The sequence below is a fragment of the Pituophis catenifer genome, unplaced genomic scaffold (assembly GCF_029215685.1).
Source record: "Pituophis catenifer annectens isolate HBS135680 unplaced genomic scaffold, rPitCat1.0.hap2 SCAF_1, whole genome shotgun sequence".
Classification (NCBI taxonomy): Eukaryota; Metazoa; Chordata; class Lepidosauria; order Squamata; family Colubridae; genus Pituophis; species Pituophis catenifer.
The window spans coordinates 183268898-183289895 of NW_027256881.1; the positions used below are offsets into that span (position 1 = coordinate 183268898).

The 20998-nt window shown below is 38.0% G+C and overlaps 1 protein-coding gene across 1 annotated transcript in view; it reads left to right on the plus strand.

Annotated features, from left to right (window-relative positions):
• DNAH7 (dynein axonemal heavy chain 7) overlaps positions 1 to 20998 on the plus strand; it is a 151579-nt gene that overhangs the window by 103122 nt on the left and 27459 nt on the right. The window contains exons 45-53 of the mRNA XM_070933286.1: positions 1678 to 1863; positions 5332 to 5495; positions 6757 to 6911; positions 8124 to 8314; positions 10645 to 10778; positions 13390 to 13725; positions 15754 to 15880; positions 17668 to 17862; positions 20741 to 20833. Of these exons, the coding sequence (XP_070789387.1) occupies positions 1678 to 1863; positions 5332 to 5495; positions 6757 to 6911; positions 8124 to 8314; positions 10645 to 10778; positions 13390 to 13725; positions 15754 to 15880; positions 17668 to 17862; positions 20741 to 20833 (1581 nt within the window). The remainder of the gene's footprint in view (positions 1 to 1677; positions 1864 to 5331; positions 5496 to 6756; positions 6912 to 8123; positions 8315 to 10644; positions 10779 to 13389; positions 13726 to 15753; positions 15881 to 17667; positions 17863 to 20740; positions 20834 to 20998) is intronic.

A 20998-nucleotide genomic window follows, 5' to 3' on the forward strand; every position in this document is an offset into this window, starting at 1 on the left:
CACACTCTGAAGAAAATAGTGGAATTTTACTAAACAATTTCATTTAATTTATTACATACACTGGACTCTTCGTTATACCAGATTGTGTTGATAGTTATCATTTTCCTACATTTACACAAGTGATAACCTCAAAAATAATTTATACTCAAAACTTGTTGAACCTACCTGACAGTTATATGAATAATGTAGAAGTGAAGATGGTGGCTTTTGAGTGAGGAATGAGGAGGCTCTGATTCAGTTTCCCATTCTACTACTGAACTTACTGATGCTGAATAAGTCACTCTCAGACAAAGGCATTACACAGAGTTGCAGATAAAGTCTGGGGAGATTCTCATGTACATTGCTTAAACTTTCTAGAGATAAAAAGGATACAAACAAAACCAATTAGTGGCTAAATGGAGCTTAAACCCTTAAACCCTGGTGCAGTTAGTTTCCTGGATGGCAGATTGCAAAGACATGACAGAATGCAGAATGCATCAATATATTTTATTTTTGTATAAGAAACTGAGATTTGGATTTGGGGTTAGTATTTTTGACAATTCGGAGGAGCAGCTGGATTTCCCTTAGTTAAATGTGTTAAGTGTGAATGTCCAGCTAAACCCGGACCTGAGGGAAACTTATGCTCTCTATTTACATATTTAACAAAATGAATCATTTTTGCGTGGAAGGATATTTGGAGAGGTCAGAATGTTTGGTTTTGTGATGGCGTATGCTCAACTACAGTTCTTCCCTTCCTATATTGCTGGAATAAATGAGGAAGTAATGGGGCCTCTTCATGCCTTCCAGTACACCTGTGTATACACTGCTGGGTTTTACTCTTATTTGCATCAGGGTACCAAGGTTTATTCCCACTTGGCCTGATCTGTCCATACTCCTCTATTGTTGATGGACTACTAGCCAAGAGCACAAAGCAAGCATGGAGAGGCATGTTTGCAATAGGACATAGTTTAACCTTTTTTGAGAAAAGAGGAACTATCTGAATAAAGAGATGCTTTCCCTAAAATTTCACCTGCTAGATACCGACTAGGATTAGGAAGTTGACACATTTAATTTGTTGGTTTGCTTGATTATTAAATTTGTTTGCCTCCCACTTCATCACAAGGCATGCAGAAAGTACCAAGTTAGGGGAAGGTTATTCATGAGCCGAGGATTCAAAGAAAGTGCCTCCATTCCACATAGCTGGTATTGCAGCTAGTTCAATGTTCAACATTTATTAGAGAAAACATTTTTGACAAATTGCCAGGCAGAAAGCTCCTTATGCATTCAATTCATGGGCCACATCTGTGTAAGAATGACCTTCATAAGTCAATGTCATGCTCTTGTATGATATGTATTCCTTTTTGAGATGCAACTGTTTTTGGTATCGCATATAAATCCATTATCAATTTCGCACTGCAAAGTGAAGGCAATAATTTATTTGAAGGCAAGAAGAATGGAAATGCTATTGACCTTGTTGAATTTCATCTGTGACAATTTGTCATACACATTTCTCTCAGTTTTTCTATCTTGGGGTTTCAAATATAAAAACTTTTCGATGACGACGAGGGTGGTAATAATAATAATAAGCAATACATACTGTATATAATATTTTCATAAGCATTGAAAGTAAAGCATGTAACTATTTGTAGTAGCATTCGCTGGAATGGCTTTGCTTAAAGTTTATATTTTGATTTTAAGGTTGACCTGTGTAGCAAAAAGCTAGACCGAGCAGAAAAATTACTTGGTGGCCTTGGGGGTGAGAAAACCCGTTGGAGCCAGGCAGCTTTGCAACTGGGAAAACAATATGTCAACTTGACAGGCGATATCCTCATCTCGTCTGGCATTGTAGCTTACTTGGGAGCCTTCACATCGCACTACCGACAAGTAAGGAATGAACAAACAATTGAATAAATGTATGAAGTTTAGTAAGCTAAATGCTTCTGCAGCAAATAAGCAACAAGCATATACCTTTACTTCATTTTGACAATATAAGCATTGATATGAAAAGAACACATGAGAAAATTATGAAGGTATCATTGTTAAAAAAAGCATTTTTAAATTTAAGATAGTCATCTTTAACTTTGGTACATCATAACTGCCAACTAATATAGATCATTGGTGGGATCTTTCCTAAACTTGGCCTTAATTATTGTTGGGTTGTAACTCACACTATCTTTAATTATTGGCAGTTATTATTTGGGATGATACGTTATAATTCAACTATATAATGGGAAATATTGTTTTAAGGAGAAATGACCTATATTAATTTTGAAATGTTCCACATACAAGGACTGCCATGAAATTCCGCACGAGAAAGAGTACATGATTGACCTGTAGTTGAATATAGTCCTTTTCCAAAACCCCAAAAAGCCACTGCCAATTAGTGCAGACAACATAGAGATAGAATGGCCTGACTCAAAATAAACAGTTCCATAACCAACAACTTCTTCCCTTTAGAATCAGCAATATTTCAAAAGAAAGTCCAGTAAAATGTTTTGTCTGCAGTAACTAAACTTAAGGACTATGGCGAAATACTTGGAAAAAACCATGGATGCTCAGAATTTCCCATATGTTTCAACTCAATTTCTTGGCTCATTTTTGAACTGTTCATAAGAACTGTTTCTAAATTGGCAAGGCACTGATAGGGTTAGTTACACATTGTGTTCTCCGTATAAATCATTTCTTAAGGTTGATAAGGTACACCATGTAGAAACATTTGTAAGTAGTCTTAAAAATTCTTGGTGTTCTAAAAATGTTGAAGGAATATAGACAGAATTTTGATTTTCATATTTCTGAAATATAACAGATTCTAACCTCAGCCCACAACAATTTGTGACTGTCTCATTGGAAGCCATGGCAGATTTTTAAATCTTTTCCTAGTTTCAGTGGGAATTAATCATAATGCTTTAGCAGGATCAGAACTAATATACATCATAACTCAGGCCCATGGAGAAGTTCGATTAAGGTTATGACTCTCCCAAATTGCAAACTATTGCTGCACAATTATGTTTTCCTTCATTAGACCAATGCAGCCAATTCAGCTATTAAGAAGGTATAATAAAATTTAGACATTTATAGGGATGATAATAAAAAAATATTTGATACTTGAATCCTACGTTTTGCTTTTGTGTTGGAGGGAAGCATTGTGCAGTCATTTTCATTCTTCTGAAATTCCTCCATCCATAAACAATATTATTCCCTTTGTTAATTTCTTAACAAATGAATGGGGATGTGTAGAGGGTAAGTATGAAACACAAGCAATACTTCTGGTAGGAAAAAAGAATATTTTTATGGTTGATTTTATATCTCCCACAAAACAGATTTAAGTTATTCTAATTCCCCATAGTTAACTTGATTTTATTAACAAGTGACAGGCAATTATCCTTAAATCAATGTTTTGAGTAAGATTAACATTTGGAGTTACTGCCTAAGCAATTTCAAAGTTTTTTGAAGTGTTATTTTATATTGTAATAAATTCCCAGCTTCAACATTTCAAACAGTGTAGCTAATTTATTCCATGGCATGGCAAGTTTCTATGAACATATAGGCCATCTGAGTAGATCCTTCCAGTTGATTGACATTAAAATGCTTAACTTTCTCTGAAGGCATATTCACTTCCATTACTAAATTGCCATCCAATTTAGTTTCCTTAGTTCCTTATTTCCAACTTTGTTAATGTAGAAACCTCTTGAAAGTAAATCTGTTTTCTACCTATTATGAATTATATTTGTTTCTGTGGGAAAGAAGAAGTTGGAACAGCTCTGTCTGGATATTTGTGTCCTGCCCAGAACAACCAAACTTTTCCAAGGAAAAGGAAGATAAAATCAGATGACTTCTAGCCGTTCTGCCTTCCTTTTCAGTTCTCATTTCTATCTTTCCATGAGAAAAAGTAAAACAGGTGAAAAGCCTGCTTTGCTAGAATTTTTTGCTTCCTGCTCTTGCACAAATATTCAAAGCTACCAGTCTCCAGCTTAGACTGTTAAAAGAATCCTGATGCTTTGCAGTGCAAACATCTTGCTTTTTAAAAAAAAACCAACAAAAGCATTAAATCACATTGACAGAAAAACAAAAGCATCAACTGCATCAGAACACAAATTCCTTTACATTATTCATTAACAGTTCTGTGCATATTTAAGTCTCCCCCTGCCACCCCGGTGCATGCTTCTTACCTCTCTTCCAATAAGTCTGTTTCAGTCATGGCATGGATCAGTTTTCTGTTGCTGTTCAACAGTTTTTGATGTAGGCTATAAGCAGGGGTGAAATTCACTTACTTTCCCTACCGGTTTGTAAATGTGTGTGTGCCGCATGTTCTCTCGCTTCGCTCGCGCGTGCTGTCATCTGTGCATGCACAAAGTCTTCTGCGCATGCAAACGAGTGTTGCAAAAAAGTGATGGCATGACGTTCATGCGGGTGGGTGGAGCCTCCCACAGTTGCTGCTACCGGTTCACCTGAGCTGGATAGAAGCAGCTGAATTTCACCCCTGGCTATAAGTCACCTAGAAGGCTTGAAGGCTTTTATTCTCCTGGATGAATGATATATATCTCTGACCAGGGGTGGGTTCTACTTACCTTTACTACGGGTTTGCAACGGGGCCGCGCACGTGTGCTCGCTTCGCTCGCCTGCACGCTCTTCTGCGCAGAAGCATTCTGATGACATCAGGGTCGGTGGGCGGAGCCTCCCGCCGGTTTTACTACCGGTTCTATAGAACCAGTGCAAACTGGGGGCAACCCACCACTGCCTCTGACCCATCTAAACTAAATGCTGAGAAATTCCAATTGAATATCCCACACTATCATGTGTTTCTAGATTGACCCTAGAAGTGTACTCAGTCATACTGTTTAACAACTGAAACAATTATTTTGCACTGTAACTTTTAGTGTCATAAACTGTTAATTAAGGCCTTCTGCTTCTGACTGTAGCTTTCCTTAAGTACATGATGTCTAATCTCCAGAATACCAGGTGTGTACATCTCTCTGGATTTCAGCCCTTGTTGATAAACTGTATCTGGTATCTTTCACTATGTACACTTCTGAGTTCGCTGCATGATTATGATGTTTCTCCCCAAGGGCATTGTGGAAGAAATGGATAAAATCAGGGCTAATTGGATGGTGAAAGGCAAAAAAATGGATATGGTTCATTTTAAGTTTCATTAAATAAATAACTAAAATACTCCTTGGCAATAATTTTGTAAGTATTACATTAAGGTAGTCGGGATTGAATTAAAAGCAATTAAAAGGAACTCAAATTTGTCCCAGCAAAGAGTGACACGTCATTGATACTGCCAATGAGCCTCATTACACTAAAATCATTTTTCAGAATAGCTGCCCAATGATTAGCGTTCTTCCTTTTCAGAATCAAGGCCGGGACTGGATATTGACATGCAAAGCCAGAGGCATTCCCTGCTCAGATGATTTTTCTTTAACTACAACTTTAGGAGAAGCCGTGAAAATTAGAGCTTGGAACATAGCTGGGTTGCCTTCTGATTTATTTTCCATTGATAATGGTATTATTATCACGTAAGTAACAGAAGCTTCAGATAGGCATAATTTATTTCTTTGGAGAGCATTGTATGCTGTTTTCTACTTGTAGGGGCGCCATAAGGTACTATAGTATATTTTTTTCATTTAAAAAACATAATATGCAATGTTCAGTAGTGAAGAGCTTGGTTCACATGCAAAAGTTCTCAGGACATAATCCTTCACATTTAAATCGTTCTCTAAATTTTCATCCTGCAGTGACGAAATCTCAAATTACAAGCCAGTGTTCTAGATGCGAATACCTACTTCCACTTCCAGATCCATTCACAACAAATGTTCCTCAGTGTTCACTTGACAGAGGGAGGGTCCTGAGGCTACTTGATCCTGACCCATGCTAAGATCACCACCAGTTCTACCTTCCTGATCTTTATGTATTTGTGGAAAAATATAAACAGTGGCCTATAGCTATATACTTTTAACTTCTTTAAATCACTCAGATAAACTGGATGATTAAGACTGTTGGCCATGTGGATTAGCATTTGCATATAGAACTCCCCTTGTGTTGACTACAGATCTGCTTGCTTAGTGATCTGAGGAGTGAAGTCAACATTGCACTCAAATCGAGACATAACTGATGAATGCAGGAAGGCCTATATGAAAGGCATGTGGAGCACCCATTCATTTTCTTTTGTTGGGTGGATAGCGATAACTAGCATGGGAAAAAGCCCGAATGAAGGGCATGTGCTAGTCATTTCTACAAAAAGAGGGGAGTTCTATTTTCCCCTTGGATTATATCTCACACCTTTGTGGACTATGAGATGCTAGTTTGTTTCCTTTTGCAAGGGCCCAGAAAGTGAAAGCATAAAACTGGAAGGAAATAGGTACTTCTTCACAGGAAGTCAAGACAAAATTCTTGACACTGTTCTGCACTGGTACATATCACAAAACACTTATTTCCATATAGGGATCTTGTAAATGTGTTCAAGTACGAGAGACAGATTGATATAGTTGTTAAGGCTTCTGGCTAGAAATCAGCAGACCGTGATTTCTATTCCCACCTTAGGCACAAAGCCGGTTGGGTGATGTTGGGCCAGGCATATTCTCTCAGTTCTAAGAAGGAGGCAATGGCAAACCATTTCTGAAAGATCTTGTCAAGAAAATTGCAGGGACTTGTCCAGGCAGTCTCTGAGAATTGGATATGATTGAGTGGAAATAAAAAATCAAATACATAATAAAACCCCAAATAAATGTGCCATGCAAATTCACAAAGTTGACATATTTCACTGTTTTCTCTCTCCAGAAATGCAAGAAGATGGCCGCTTATGATTGACCCTCAAGGTCAAGCAAACAAATGGGTGAAAAATATGGAAAAAGCCAACAGCTTGCATGTCATAAAGCTCAGTGACAGTGAATTTGTACGAACACTAGAAAACTGTGTTCAGTTTGGTACACCTGGTAAGCTATCAAGTCTTTAAAAGTAGATTTTTCTTGCAAATTTTCAAAGTACTTGATTAATTTTTACAATAGTTGGAATCACTTAGATGTAATGAAATGCGTCAGATGATAAAACATTTTACATTTCAAAACCAATTAACAATCCTCCACATCAAGAAAAACTTATAGACAGGTGCGGATTTAGGATGTAACACCTCATCTAATATTTCCCACAATAAATATATCTTTGGCATTATACAGATTGTATTTTCCATATGAAGAACAAAATTAAAACTGATGGAGTTTGACCATATTGTACATATGTTCTCAGGTTTATCCATCACTTTTAACATCCTTGTGGAACTGAAGGAAGTTTATCTTAATTTCTTTTTAGGCTTTGCTTTTAAAGCCTTATATATCTCATGACATGCTGATTCAGTTCTATACTTGGTCTTTGTTATCATCTAGTACTTCCATCTCCTATACACTCTTACTCATTCAACTTGCATAATTTTATCTCTTTGGACACTCCTATCTGAAAAGTATAAGAAATATTTTATTGATTATCTGAGAGACCGTCTCTTGCTGGTCACATCTATCCGACCCACTGGAGTAGGGAGGCAAGGAATGTTGCAGGTCCCATTCCCTAGGGAGATATACCAGTACCTGGTGGGACCCAGAAGAAGGACCTTCTCCGTGGTGGCTCCCTCTCTCTGGAACATCATTCCCCCAGAGATTAGAATGGCCCCCACTCTAACACTCTTCCAGAAAACACTGAAGACTTGGTTCTGCCAGCAGGCCTGGGGGACCCAGAGTGGGATGGACCCCATGAAATGACTCGTGTGATGCGTTGTAGCCAGGGCGGGGTGGGTGGGGGTAATTTTATATTATTTTATTAATTTATTATATGATTCTCTCTTTTATTAGTTTTATTGTTTTTATATGAATTTTTATATTCTTGTAAGCTGCCTTGAGTCACCATGTGCGAATAGGCAGCAATATAAATTTCCAAATAAATAAATAAATAGGCACTATATTTCCAACCATTTATTTTCCAAATTTTATAATAGAGGTACGTTATTCTTTCCTGTGTTAAATATTACAGCTACAGTCTTCAAGACTGCTTTCCTCTTCAGTTTACTGATGTACTTATAACAGTGTGTGTGCTTTGTGTCCTTTGTTCTTGCATCTTGTAAATTTATGGTTCATCTCAATTTCTTGGCTGAATCGAAGTGCTGTTAGAAAATGTCGGTGAAGAGTTGGACCCCATTCTGGAGCCTCTTCTGCTTAAGCAGACTTTCAAGCAAGGTGGCAGCATCTGCATCCGCCTTGGGGATTCTACCATTGAATATGCTCCGGACTTTCGTTTTTATATTACAACCAAGCTGCGAAACCCCCACTACCTCCCAGAAACCTCCGTCAAAGTGAGCATTTTGCCTGGGAACCTCAAGCGGTTGGCTTTTGTTTCATAAGCAAGTGGCTGATTTTATTAGAAGTATCACAATCCCTTCCTTAACTCTCTCCCTATGCATTTGCATGCATATACAGTATAATATCAATAGCACTTGATGTCAGCGTTCCAATTTATGATCTCCTCCAGCACTGACATGAATGAGAGAGGGAGAAGCTTTGCTTTAATGCTGAGATGAACTTTTACCTAGTTTCCTGCTCTTTAGTAGATAGCGTTACCTGGGTGATAGAGGGAGGGGGGAATTCCTGTGAAAAGAAAGTGCTTGGGACGAAGAGATGGATCTGCACGATGGCCAGTGAGACATTGGGGTTGAAGAAGGGAAAGGGAGGGGTTTGGAAGGAGGTGCCAGTTTTGGCTGCACGAAGAGTTCAGGGATGTCGTTCTTTCTATTCTTAAATAAAAAAAAAAGATTCATTAGAGACCTCGCGTTTGAGAATGAAGTTTATTTAAGATAGCAGCGAAACCTGACACTTAGACTTATATACCGCTTCACACTGATTTACATCCCTCTCTAAGCGGTTTACAGAGTCAGCATATTGCCCCCAACAATTTGGGTCCTCACTTTACCCACCTCTGAAGGATGGAAGGCTGAGTCAACCTTGAACCTGATGAGATTTGAACTGCCAAATTGCAGTCAGCCAGCAGTCAGCAGAAGTAGCCTGCAGTCCTGTGCTCTAACCACTGTGTGGCTCATAATGATAATGCATATATAACATTAATATGAGCAGATACTTTTTTCCATTCTCTCCCTCTGACATATATGTGAGTGATTATGTGTATTATATATAAATTTAAAAATATTTAAGCATATTAACACTAATACAAAGGATCTAACAATGGGAAGAAGGCAGAAAAATGACAAAGACTGAATGTGAATAGGCCATGTATGTTCCATTGATCAGTTTCAAAGGTTCTCTTTTGTTCTGAACAGATACTCATCTTTGGCACTAACAAAAGTCCAGGGTAAATCCCACCGTTAGATTAAAAGCTCCTCTATTATATTTTCTTTACTTTTTTTCTATATTGCTGTAAGAATCTCTTTATTGCTGTTCTTTTCACTACACTCGGCCTCCCAACCTCCTGCTATGAGCCATGGTGGTGCAATGGTTAGAATGCAGTATTGCAGGCTAATTCTGTCGACTGCCAGCAGTTCGATCCTGACCGGCTCAAGATTGACTCAGCTTTCCATCCTTCCGAGGTTAGTAAAATGAGAACCCACATTGTTGGGGGCAATATGCTGACTCTGTAAACCGCTTAGAGAGGGTTGTAAAGCACAGGGAAGTGGTATATAAGTCTAAGTGTTATTGCTATTGCTATTGCTAGAGGAATGTGAAAACCCCATTGTGATCCATTGACACCCAGCAATTCTCATATTTGCCTTTGCTTTTTTGGGAGGGGGAGGGCAGGGGGAGGAACCAAACAGCCACTATGAGGAAGAAGAGAAAAAAGCACCAAAGTGCCTTGGTTTCCGGGGGGTGGGGGTGGAGGAAACTGTGGAACAGGAAGCTGGAGGTAGGAGTTCCCATCAATCAGACTTTGCCAACTATGAAGTTCCAAAATAAATAGGGCAAAACTTTTCTTGATATCACTCTCTCTGGAAAAGCTGAGTTGAAAGCTAATTAGTCTATCAAAGTGCAACCCACAGATTTTGTTTCATTATGTGGCAGTCAAGTCATTGCCAATTCTTAATGACCAAATGGGTAGATTTTCTCCATGATGATCTGTGCTAACTTGATTTTACAAGTCCTCCCATGGTCCCTTTGGGCATAGAGTGCTGTTATTTTCTGACCAGAAGGTGGGAATTACTTTATGGCAGTCTACTCCAACCTAGCACTTCCTATTTGTGAGAATTTCCACCCGCTATACACAAGTATGGGAATTCTAGAGATCAGGAAAATATATTTTGAAAGTACTTGTTTGGAGAAGACTGCCGTATGGTGAAGAGGACAACTTTCAGACAAAAGCAGAAGTAATTCTTTTCTCTTTCTCAGAAATGTTTGATATGTGTTAGAACAGGGGTCTCCAACCCCATTTGTTAGGAACTGGGCCACAGCGCTGGAGGGGAGCATGGGTGAGCAAACGAAACTGAAACCATTTCCCCTGTCCGTGGAAAAATTGTCTTCCACAAAACTGGTCCCTGGTGCCAAAAATGTTGGGGACCATTATGTTAGAATATATCACAGCATCTTGAAGTTTAAATATTTTATTTGGATAACTGGTGTTGACTATTGGATTTTGGCTTACTTGGTTCTAATTCTAATTTGGAACTCTTGAAATTTTCAGGTAACTTTGTTAAATTTCATGATAACTTCAGAGGGGATGCAAGATCAACTGCTTGGAATAGTTGTTGCAAGAGAGAGGCCAGATCTGGAAGAAGAAAAACAAGCCCTGATCTTACAAGGAGCTGAAAATAAAAAGTATCAAAATATTATTAGATAAAAAGTTATCTCAACTGAATGATAATGTTCTACAGAGAGAAAGTAATTAACATACAGAAGTCCTCGATTTACCACCATTCATTTAGTGACCATTTAATTTTATTTATGATGGCCTTGAAAGAAAGTGATGTATTACTGGTCCTTACATTGAAAATTGTCACAGTGCCCCAGTGGTCATGTGATCGTAATCTGGTCTGTTGGGAACTGGTTCACACAACAATTGCAGCATCCTGCAGTCATGTGAGCTGTGGTGGCACAGTAGTTTGAATGCAGTGTTGCAGGCTAACTCTGCCACTGCCAGGAGTTTGATCTTGACCAGTTCAGGGTTAACTCAGCCTTGTTTTTTTGAGGTCAGTAAAATGAGGATGACTCAGCTTGTTAGGGGCAATATGCTGACATTGTAAACTGCTCAGAGAGTACTGTATAGCTCTACTGTATAGCAGAGAGCAATATATAAGTCTAAGTGCTATTGGTAGTGCTAAGTGATTTGCAACCTTCTTAGCTGGTTTATAACAAACAAACTCAATGGGGAACCTAGTAGGAAATCACAGTCATTTGGTGTCTCACTTAATGACAGTGGGTGATTTCCTTAATGTCTGTGGTAAAAGGTAATAAAATTGGGTATGGCCATGTGATACCTCACTTAATGACTACATTGCTTAACAACAGGTTTTACAGTCTCTAACGTGGTTGTAAATTGAGGATTACTTGTATATAATCATTAATTGTGTAGCTCCTGATAAAAAGTAGTTGACTTTGTTACTGGAAAAGTAAGAATTGTGAAAATTCTTGGACTAACAAGACCTTTTCTGTTCACTGTAAAGTGTGGTCTGACTTTGTAGGTAATTGAGAAGTCAAAAGAGTGAAAATTATTCTGTAAATGTACTCTTGAGCTTTATTGGCAGAGAATTCTCCATAACATTTGAGGATATTATTTCTCTTTCAAATAAGGCTTTTCAAAAGTCTTCTATAAAGCGCCAATGAGTGTCTCTGTTTATACAGAGAATCCTTCACTGAAACAATTGAAATATGCTAAGTGATTTTTTTGACATTCCATATTTTCCTCTGTAATTTATAATGCCTTCTGTACCATTGAATGATTCTATGCCTATTATATGCTAAACCACAAGAAAACTAATGAAGGTTTATATTAACTGAGTTTTAGCATGTGGTACAAAGGGAGTCATTGGGTCTTTATCTTGGTTTAAATAGCTGTATAAAACCACCCACAGGACAGCTCATAGGTAGACTTTATCATTGCAAGACTCAGTAATGGTCACTAGCTTAGATGGTTTTATAAAGGACTTCAGCACCTTAATGGAGGGTAATGCAAGCTGTCCATGATGGTTGTATGGCATCTCCTACTTTTTCAGAGGCTATTAAATAGTTTTTAAAGGGAAACGGGGGAGTGCCAATGTTTTAATGTTGACTTTCAGTCTTTCCAGAGACATCTGGCTACTACATGATGCTGTACTAAATAACTGAAACTAGATCAGATTGTAGATACTGTTTGATAACAGAGGTTCCTCTTGCCTTATTTTTCTAAATACCATAATCATGAACCTTTCTTGTGAGTGGACACTTGAGAAGTTGATGATTAACATGTGAAAAGTACCAGACTAGGAAAGACTGCTGCATTCCAAAGTGGACTTCATTAGTTTCAATATAAAATGCAGCTCAGAATGGCAGCTCGGGGACAGAGTAGAATTATGAAAGATCCCTGGCCATTGAGAAGAGCAACTCAGACTTTCCCCAAGATTAGCATAGATCAGAGAGATTTAGGAGGTAGGGATTGAACTGAGCCCACTATTAACTTTTTCTAAGAGTGAAAAGCTTGTGACTTCACTAAAATGGGCTTCTTCAACAGATGAACTCTATTATATTTTAAATTTTAATGAGGATTATGGAAGTTAAGCGCAACACATTTGAAAAGCATCAAATTAGGGAAGCTGATGTAGACCTACAGTACAGGTAGTCCTTGACTTGCAATAGTTCATTTAGTGACCGTTCAAAGTTACAAAGGCAGTGAAAAAAGTGACTTATGACCGTCACTTTTCATAGTTATGACCTTTGCAGCATCCCCATGATCATGTGATCAAAATTCAGATCCTTGGCAACTGATTCATATTTATGACCATTGCTGTGTCCCAAGGTCATGTGATCCCCTTTTGAGACCTTCTGACAAGCCAATCAATGGGGAAGCCAGATTCACTTAGCAACCGGGTTACTCGCTTATCAACTGCAGTGATTCACTTAACAACTGAGGCAAGAAAGATCATAAAATGGGGCAAAATTCACTTAACAAATGTATCCTGAACAACAAAATTTTGGGCTTAATTGTGGTCATAAGTCGAGGACTACTTGTATGTGTGTTTTGCTGATTGGCTGGAATGGGTCAAGAAATTATTGTACAAAATCAATTTTGTGTCTGTTTTCTACCTTACAGTTTAAAATAACTGTCAAAGATTTAATCCCTCAGTTCCAGTTTTGTTTCTAAAGTAATTAATATTCTAGGATCCTTTGACTATATCAAATCATTTTCAGATCACTCGCAGCTTCTACAAGGTATTAACCTAATTTTCTGTTATAGACAGCTACAGGAAATAGAGGACAAAATTTTAGAAGTTCTGTCATCGTCTGAAGGAAATATTTTGGAAGACGAGACTGCTATCAAGATATTATCCTCTTCTAAAGCTTTGGCTAATGAAATTTCGGAAAAGCAAGCCATAGCAGAAGAAACGGAAAAGAAGATAGATGCTACCCGGATGGGCTACCGCCCCATTGCAATTCATTCATCAATCCTCTTTTTTTCAATTGCTGACCTGGCTAATATTGAGCCCATGTACCAGTATTCCTTAACCTGGTTCATCAACCTCTTCATCATGTCTATAGACAACTCAGAAAAGTCAGATATTTTGCAAGAAAGGTATATGAAATAATTACGATGCTAATGTTGCTTTTACCATCTGTTCTAACTGTGAAGCATCCAGCAAGAGCGGGTGGGTTGGGATTTTCAGTTTTTATTACTTAGGCTGTTTATTATATTGAAAAGTTCTAGATAAAATTTATTTATTAAGTTTCTACGCCGCCCATCTCACTGTCGAGTGACTCTGCAAGGCCTACAGCATCATAAAACTGCAATATAAAGCATTAAAACCTTGAACATTAAAAATTATCAAAAAAACTGGGCAAGATAGGAACCAATACAGAGGCAGGTGGAGATGGTATTTTCTTCTAAGTCTACTAACTAACCTGAGACTGGAATCAAGTTATATATTAATCAAGTTATATTTAATCAAATTAGCATATGTGTACTGATTTCATTGGATTAAGTATGTGCTCCTCCCTCCCAAAAGAGTATTTTATTGTAATTTGAGCCAGGGTGAGCAAATCTATATCTGTTAATAGAGTTCCAGCTTATTTGTGATAGATTTCAGATTCCCACTATTTATTTGCTTAAAGGATTTGTATGCCACTTCCTATTTTCCAAAATTGTTCTAAAGGTAACAGTGCAGAACGTCAACCATCTTAAATTACAGTTAGACCTTGACTTACAACAGTTCATTTAGTGACTGTTCAAAGTTACAGCGGCACTGAATAAAGTGACTTGTGACAATTTTTCACAGTTACAACCTTTGCAGCATCCTCATGGTCATGTGATCAAAATTCAGATGCTTGGCAACTGGTTCATATTTATGACAGTTGCATGTCCTGTGGTCATGTGATCCCATTTCCTGATCTCCTGAGAAGCAAAGTTAATGGGGAAGCCAGATTCACTTAACAGCCAGGTTACTAACTTAACAACTGCGCTGATTCATTTAACAACTATGGCAAGGAATGTCGTAAAATGGAGCAAAACTCACTTAAGTGTTTCACTTTTAACCACAGATATTTTGGGCTCAATTGTGATTGTAAGTCGAGGACTACCTGTATATTAGGGAGACGGGGGAATTGTGGATATGCAGGAGTCAATTTTTATGCAGAAAGAGTATGGAACAGTTCTGTTCTGTTCTGCTTCACAGAACAAGTCTGTGTTTTTGGTTTTCAATGTTGAAGTTCTGATAAAATGAAAACAAAGGAATGTATGCCTTTATAATGTGTTTTCAATATGCTCAAGCAAGCTATATGAAGAAAGAAGCTGTTGTTGTGGACATATTTTTACCTGTGCAAGTTTGAAGTATTGGAGACCAAATACTTTAAAAGTGATAAATGCCTCACTCTGAAGAACTGTGTAAGAAAGAAAGCGAATGGAACATGCATAAGTTTTTCATTCAAAGTTTTCCTTCCCCTCCAAATGTTCTTCTTTAATAATTCAATAAAAATACCGAAGTAGGACTTAAATAGCAAACCTTGAGAAAATTAGGCAAACCTAGCTTGACTAATTTCACTATCTTCAGTTAATTGGACACAGCATTTAAGTTGACTTCAGTGAAAAGTCATTTAAAAAATAATGTGCTGTGAAAATTGAGTTCAGTGTTAGATTTTATGTGATATTCATTTGTAGCTTGGGACTGCTAAATAATAAACACAAACTTGATGTTTGAATTCAGCCTCCCCATCCCCTTTATCCTCTCTGTACTTTTTGGATGTTTGATTGCTTGCTGTTTTTTTGTGTTTGGACCAATTTATTCTCACTTTGGACCCATTACTTACAGTTTCAAGTTGTTGACACTTTAAATGGGCCAGCTATTTTTCTGGCAATGTTGACTTCAGGAATTCTGGGAGTTGAAGTCCTCCAGGCTTAAAGTTGCCAAGGTTGGGGACCCTTGCTCTGAAGGGTATCTCCTGAAGGATTAGCGGGGTTCCTTGTGCAACTTTTTAAAAATAAAATATTTAATTGAAAAAATAGATTACTCCTGTAGAATTGAAATTTCAAAGATCTTCAGACTTATGGCTGCCACAGTGTTGTCTTTTAGATTCCTTCCCTGTTATTTATTTTTTTTAATACTTTCAGACTGAGGCTTCTCAGAGATCACTTTACTTACTCCCTCTATGTCAACATCTGCCGCTCGCTCTTTGAAAAAGACAAGCTGCTCTTCTCCTTCTGCCTGAATGTAAATCTTCTGAAGCACGATAAATTGGTTAGTGCTGCTAAAAACACATTACTGGATGGGATTTTTGCATAATGGGGTACCATATGTCTGATACTCTAGTTTTTTCCCCAAATATTTCTAAACTCTGAATTCCAGCAGGAAAGTAAAAAGGGCAAAAATTGTCAGAATTGCTTGTTTACTTTTAAAGAAACTGAAGCAGCCCCTTGGCCCCTTCCTGCCCCATTCACACATTTCCCAACATTCTTTCTTTCTGTATCCTCATTCCATCCTGCCATTCTCTCAGTTCATTGCCCTGTTGCTCCCATCTCCTTCAGTCTTTCTCTTCTGCTTGCACCTAGCCTTGTATTCTTCCCTAACTTGTCTCTTTGCTGCTCGCTTGTTTTCTCCCTCTTGTCCTAATTCAGCCTTCACCAGCACAAGATCAGATTCCCCTTTTCTCTCCAAACAATGATCTTTCCCTCTTTATCCCAGGATCCAGCCTCCTCTGCTTCTCTCCCTCCTTCCAGAATCCAGTACAGCATCAAGCCCTCTGCTCTTCCTTATCTTGAAGCTTTCCTCCATTGCTACTACTATAGGGGATGGGCAATGGATGGGACAAGGCTCAGAAGGTACCCACAGGGAAAGTATACGATGCCGTGTATCACTCGGTTGGGTGTGTATTTATATTTCTGTGTGTATAAATGTGGTTGATTTTTTTTTTAATTGGGGACACTCAGTTATTGGGGACCTTCAAGTTTAACTTCCCACTTGACCACAGGGTTGCTTGGGAATTTAAGTTAGTCATGTTCTCTCAAACCAACTTATCTCAGTGGGCCATAATGGGAATAAAAAGCTTACTTTCTCCCCACATTAGCTGCCTTAAGCTTCCAGGAGAAGACAACATACAAAAGGAAAAACTTTGAGGCACAGGAGGTAAAGCAACCAACTCACCAAAATGTTCTCTTTCTAAAATACTTCAACTACCGAAAGTGATGTATTGTTAAGCATTTTGTCTCCTCTATTTCCTGGAAATATCTTTTTGATATATTAATCTAAACATAACAAGTGATCTGGGGACAAACAAAATTTTATGAAGGACGATGAAATAAGACAAAATGGTCTTTGCCTGAGTAACAGTTCCTCAGGCAAGGGCGAACTCTGTTTTTAAAGAATGCCTACCAAGATATTTTCTTATCAATAATGACTGTATCAGAATAGGTAATTACAACATTAAATACCCATAATGCCCTGGGACTGCGGAACATCTGGACCCTAGGGACAATTTTAAAATGATGCATGTCTTCGCAGATCAACATTAACATTTGGGTCCTCCTGGATGGTTGGTCCTTGCAGCTATGCTGAAAGACTAGGCCAGAATCCCTAGTTTTACAGATTTGGAAGGATTTGATTTGATCCCGCCCTTGTCACCTCAGATTCAAAATGGTTGTCTTCTGACCATAAAACGGCATTGGCGTAGCAACCAAAGCTCCCGTTTCCAGTAATTTGCAGGGTTGCACTGAAACGTTGAAACTTGAATCCATGCATCTTACTATGCTTTTCTCCATTTGAGTTCAGTTGGTAGCATTGCCCAAGGAAAAACTGAGGGAAGAAATAGTTCTTCTCTTCCTTCTACTTATTCTCTTCAATGTTTGCACGATTGTCCAGGATAGACATTAATACAAGAGGCCTCGAGGTAAAGAATCAGCTTCCAATCAGATGCAACTTTTAACAAATTTGGAAAAATACAGTCTCTGAACTTGGTTTTGGCTGCATAAACAATTGCATCTTTGAATTTCAAAGTTTTAAGTAATTTATTTTGTTTGAAATTATTGCAGATTAATGAGGATGAGTGGAAGTTTCTGTTAACAGGAGGGATAGGCCTGGACAATCCTTATTCTAATCCTTGCCCCTGGCTTCCCCAGAAGTCATGGGATGAAATCTGCCGCCTGGATGATTTGCCAATGTTCAGAAGTATTCGAAAGGAATTTATACGCTTGAAGGAAGGATGGAAAACTGTATATGATAGTTTGGTAGGTCTGTAATTATCTGGTGTACATTCCTCATTTAAATAAGCATTCATCTTTGCTTCAGCATTAAACCCTCCCACATATATCTTTATTTTTGTATTCTAAACTATGTTTATAAGGACAATCATTACTTTTACAATTATTGGTAATAATTTTGTTAATTGAAAAATATCAACTTTTAGATTAGTAGGAAAAAATTCAAAACAGTTCATATGCTGCTGTTTTTTATTGTAGTTACAGCCTTGCCATGATCTGTTTTTTTACTTCTGATGCACTTTTATTGGTTTATTTTATAGTTTCCCATTTTAGAATTACTTTTAATGAAAGCTGGCTCCATATCGATGCAGATTTTCAAGGCCAGCGTCAATCTAATGGAGATGTGCTTCAGGGCTAGCAGGTTAAGGACTGATATTTGATATTCTGATATTTTGCAGCAGCTGCAGCTGGTATATTCAGGGATAAAGTGATCAGCACTGTAACATAATTTTCAGGATTATGAAAATGCAACCAAAAAATTCACGTGCAACCAAATAGGATCTGACAGAACTTTTGTTTTTGTAGCAGAATTAATTGCTAATTGGACTGTCTCATCATATTTCTGGAAAGCCAGTTTCTGATTGATCCTATATCCAGGTGAATTTTTAATTCCAAAGGAACTAATTTTTTATTACTCTGTTTTTGAAACATTCACCTTTGTGAGATTGCTGTTGATTCTAGATACAGATTAACAGAGTTGGAAGGGACCTTGTAGGTCATCTAGTGACTAGTGACTAGTGACTAGTCCAACCCCATGCCCAAGCAGACCCTACACCATTTTTGACAGTTGGCAGTCCAGTCTCTTCTTGAAGGCTTCCAGTGATGAAGCTCCCACAACTTCTGAAGACAAGCTGTTCCATTGGTTGATTGTTCTGTCAGAAAATTTTTCCTTATTTCCAGGTTGAATCTCTCCTTGACCAGTTTCAATCCATTATTCCTTGTCTGGCCTGCTTTGGAAAATAGCTTGAGCCCCTCAAATATTGGAACACTGCTATCATGTCTCCCCTGGTCATTCTCTTCACTAGAGTAGCTATGCCCAGTTCCTGCAACCGTTCACCATATGTTTTAGCCTCCAGTCCCCTAATCATCTTGGTTGCTCTTCTCTGCACTCTTTCTAGAGTCTCAACATCTTTTTTATAGTGTGGTGACCAAACATGGCTTTGATCAATTAAGGCTTGTTTTATTTTAAATTGACATAAAGCTGGAAACCAGACTGTGTTAACCTTCAGACTTTCTTCCTTCTTGTCAGAGCTATTGGAATATTTATAAATCTCTTCTCTGGGCACTCATGCATAATTATTAATTTTGGATATTAATAAGAAATGTTTGATGAACCAGTTTGATGAAGTATTGCTTTGTCCAAATTGTTCATAGCTCAGTTTTTTGCTGGGTAGGCAACTGGAGACACTGCAAGTTCTGGAACTATCTGAGGATAATACATTTGCTGTGTTTCTAAGTAGTAGAGTTAGCGAGTATGCTTGAATGATTCCAAATCCACTGCTTACCATGGAACAGAATAGGGAAAAGCCATTTCTTGAGGTCTAGCAAAATTGTTAGATGCTGGGCAATAAAGATGTGTGTCTTACTCCTCTATTAGCGACTTCATATGTGAAGAGGAAGTGGTCTGTTCCCCTTCCAGTGCCTTTGTTTTTCTCCATGCGTGTGCTAGGTTTAAAGTAGCATCTATGGGTTCCAGTGAAGCATCACTTACTTTAGCTCTCAATCTACAACGGGTTCATATGTTCAGGTGAGGCTAAAATATTTAGTTTGGTATGTTGTTAAAGAGAACACAGAGAGCAAACTGGAAAATGACTTACAGTTTCATGACAGAGCACACTTCCTTTGAGGCAAGTGAGTTAATGTTTTGACCCCAGCATGTCAAATAAATTAGAATTAAAAATCAGGTAAATGTGAATGACCCCTCCATTAATGTTAGTTGCAGATGGCTGGAAAACCTTCCATTCTGAAAGAAGAAAAAGGAGGAAGCTTCTGCAGAATTTTTTTTGGAGAAGCCACCCCAGAAGACTGGAAGCAGAGCTGTCATCATACCGTTGACAATAGTTCCAATGCCACTGAGACATAGGATAATGGTTTAATAACTGCTGGTTAACCACACTTTTGGATACGGAAATTGTTTGCTAATGGTCCAGAATAAATTATTGGACAATTTTTTTCATTGGGAGTTAATGACTGAGAAAGAGCTGGAGATTTCCATGAAGTGTTTTGAATGAATTTCCTAAGACAGCTAGCCATATTAATCTTCTGTAGCGAAACAAAAAAATTTCCGGCACCTTAAGCACCAGATAATTATCACTTGAGTTTTCATGAACGATAGCTCATTTTTTAAAAAGTGAAGTTTCAGCTTAATTTGGAGACGTGCATGCAGTCAAATAAACACATATATGCGTACTGTATGTGTGAGGCTGAGGGTAGGACTGTAAAGAATGATTCATGCAGATGCATATGGGTAGTTGTAGTTCTCAGCTTATGATCCTTTGACAGTCTTACTTCTCACACAACGGTCACAGCATTCTTGTGGTCACAGGACTGCAGTTCAGCGTGCTTTATTGATCAGCATGTATTTATGTCAGTTGCAGTGTCCAGGAGTAATATGATTGCCTTAATGAGTATGGCAAAAAAGGTCGTAAAATTGGGCACTTAATGACCACACAACTTACTAACAGACATTCCCATCTCAAATGCGGTTATAAGTCAAGGACCATCTGCATCCTGACTTGAACCATGTGACATGAAATTGAATCTTTTGAAGATTTTCAGTTTTGTTGTTTAGTATTATAATCCCCCTTTGCCATTTTTTGGGTTCAAGAATTGTCTCTGTTTTCAGAATCCTCACCATGAGGAATTTCCTGAGGAGTGGCAAGATAAACTCGAAGGGTTCCAGAGGATGCTAATCATTCGTTGTCTGAGACCTGACAAAGTAAGTATGGTCAGCTGGTTAACAAATGTACGGTATATTAGACTGAGTGCTATCTAATTGTTCACCCTTAAGAAGGGTAGCTGTGTCTTTTTAAAAAATCTACATTGGAAGTAGCCAATACTGGAATAGCTGGTGGAAGAATCTTTACTTGTGGTGGGTAAATAA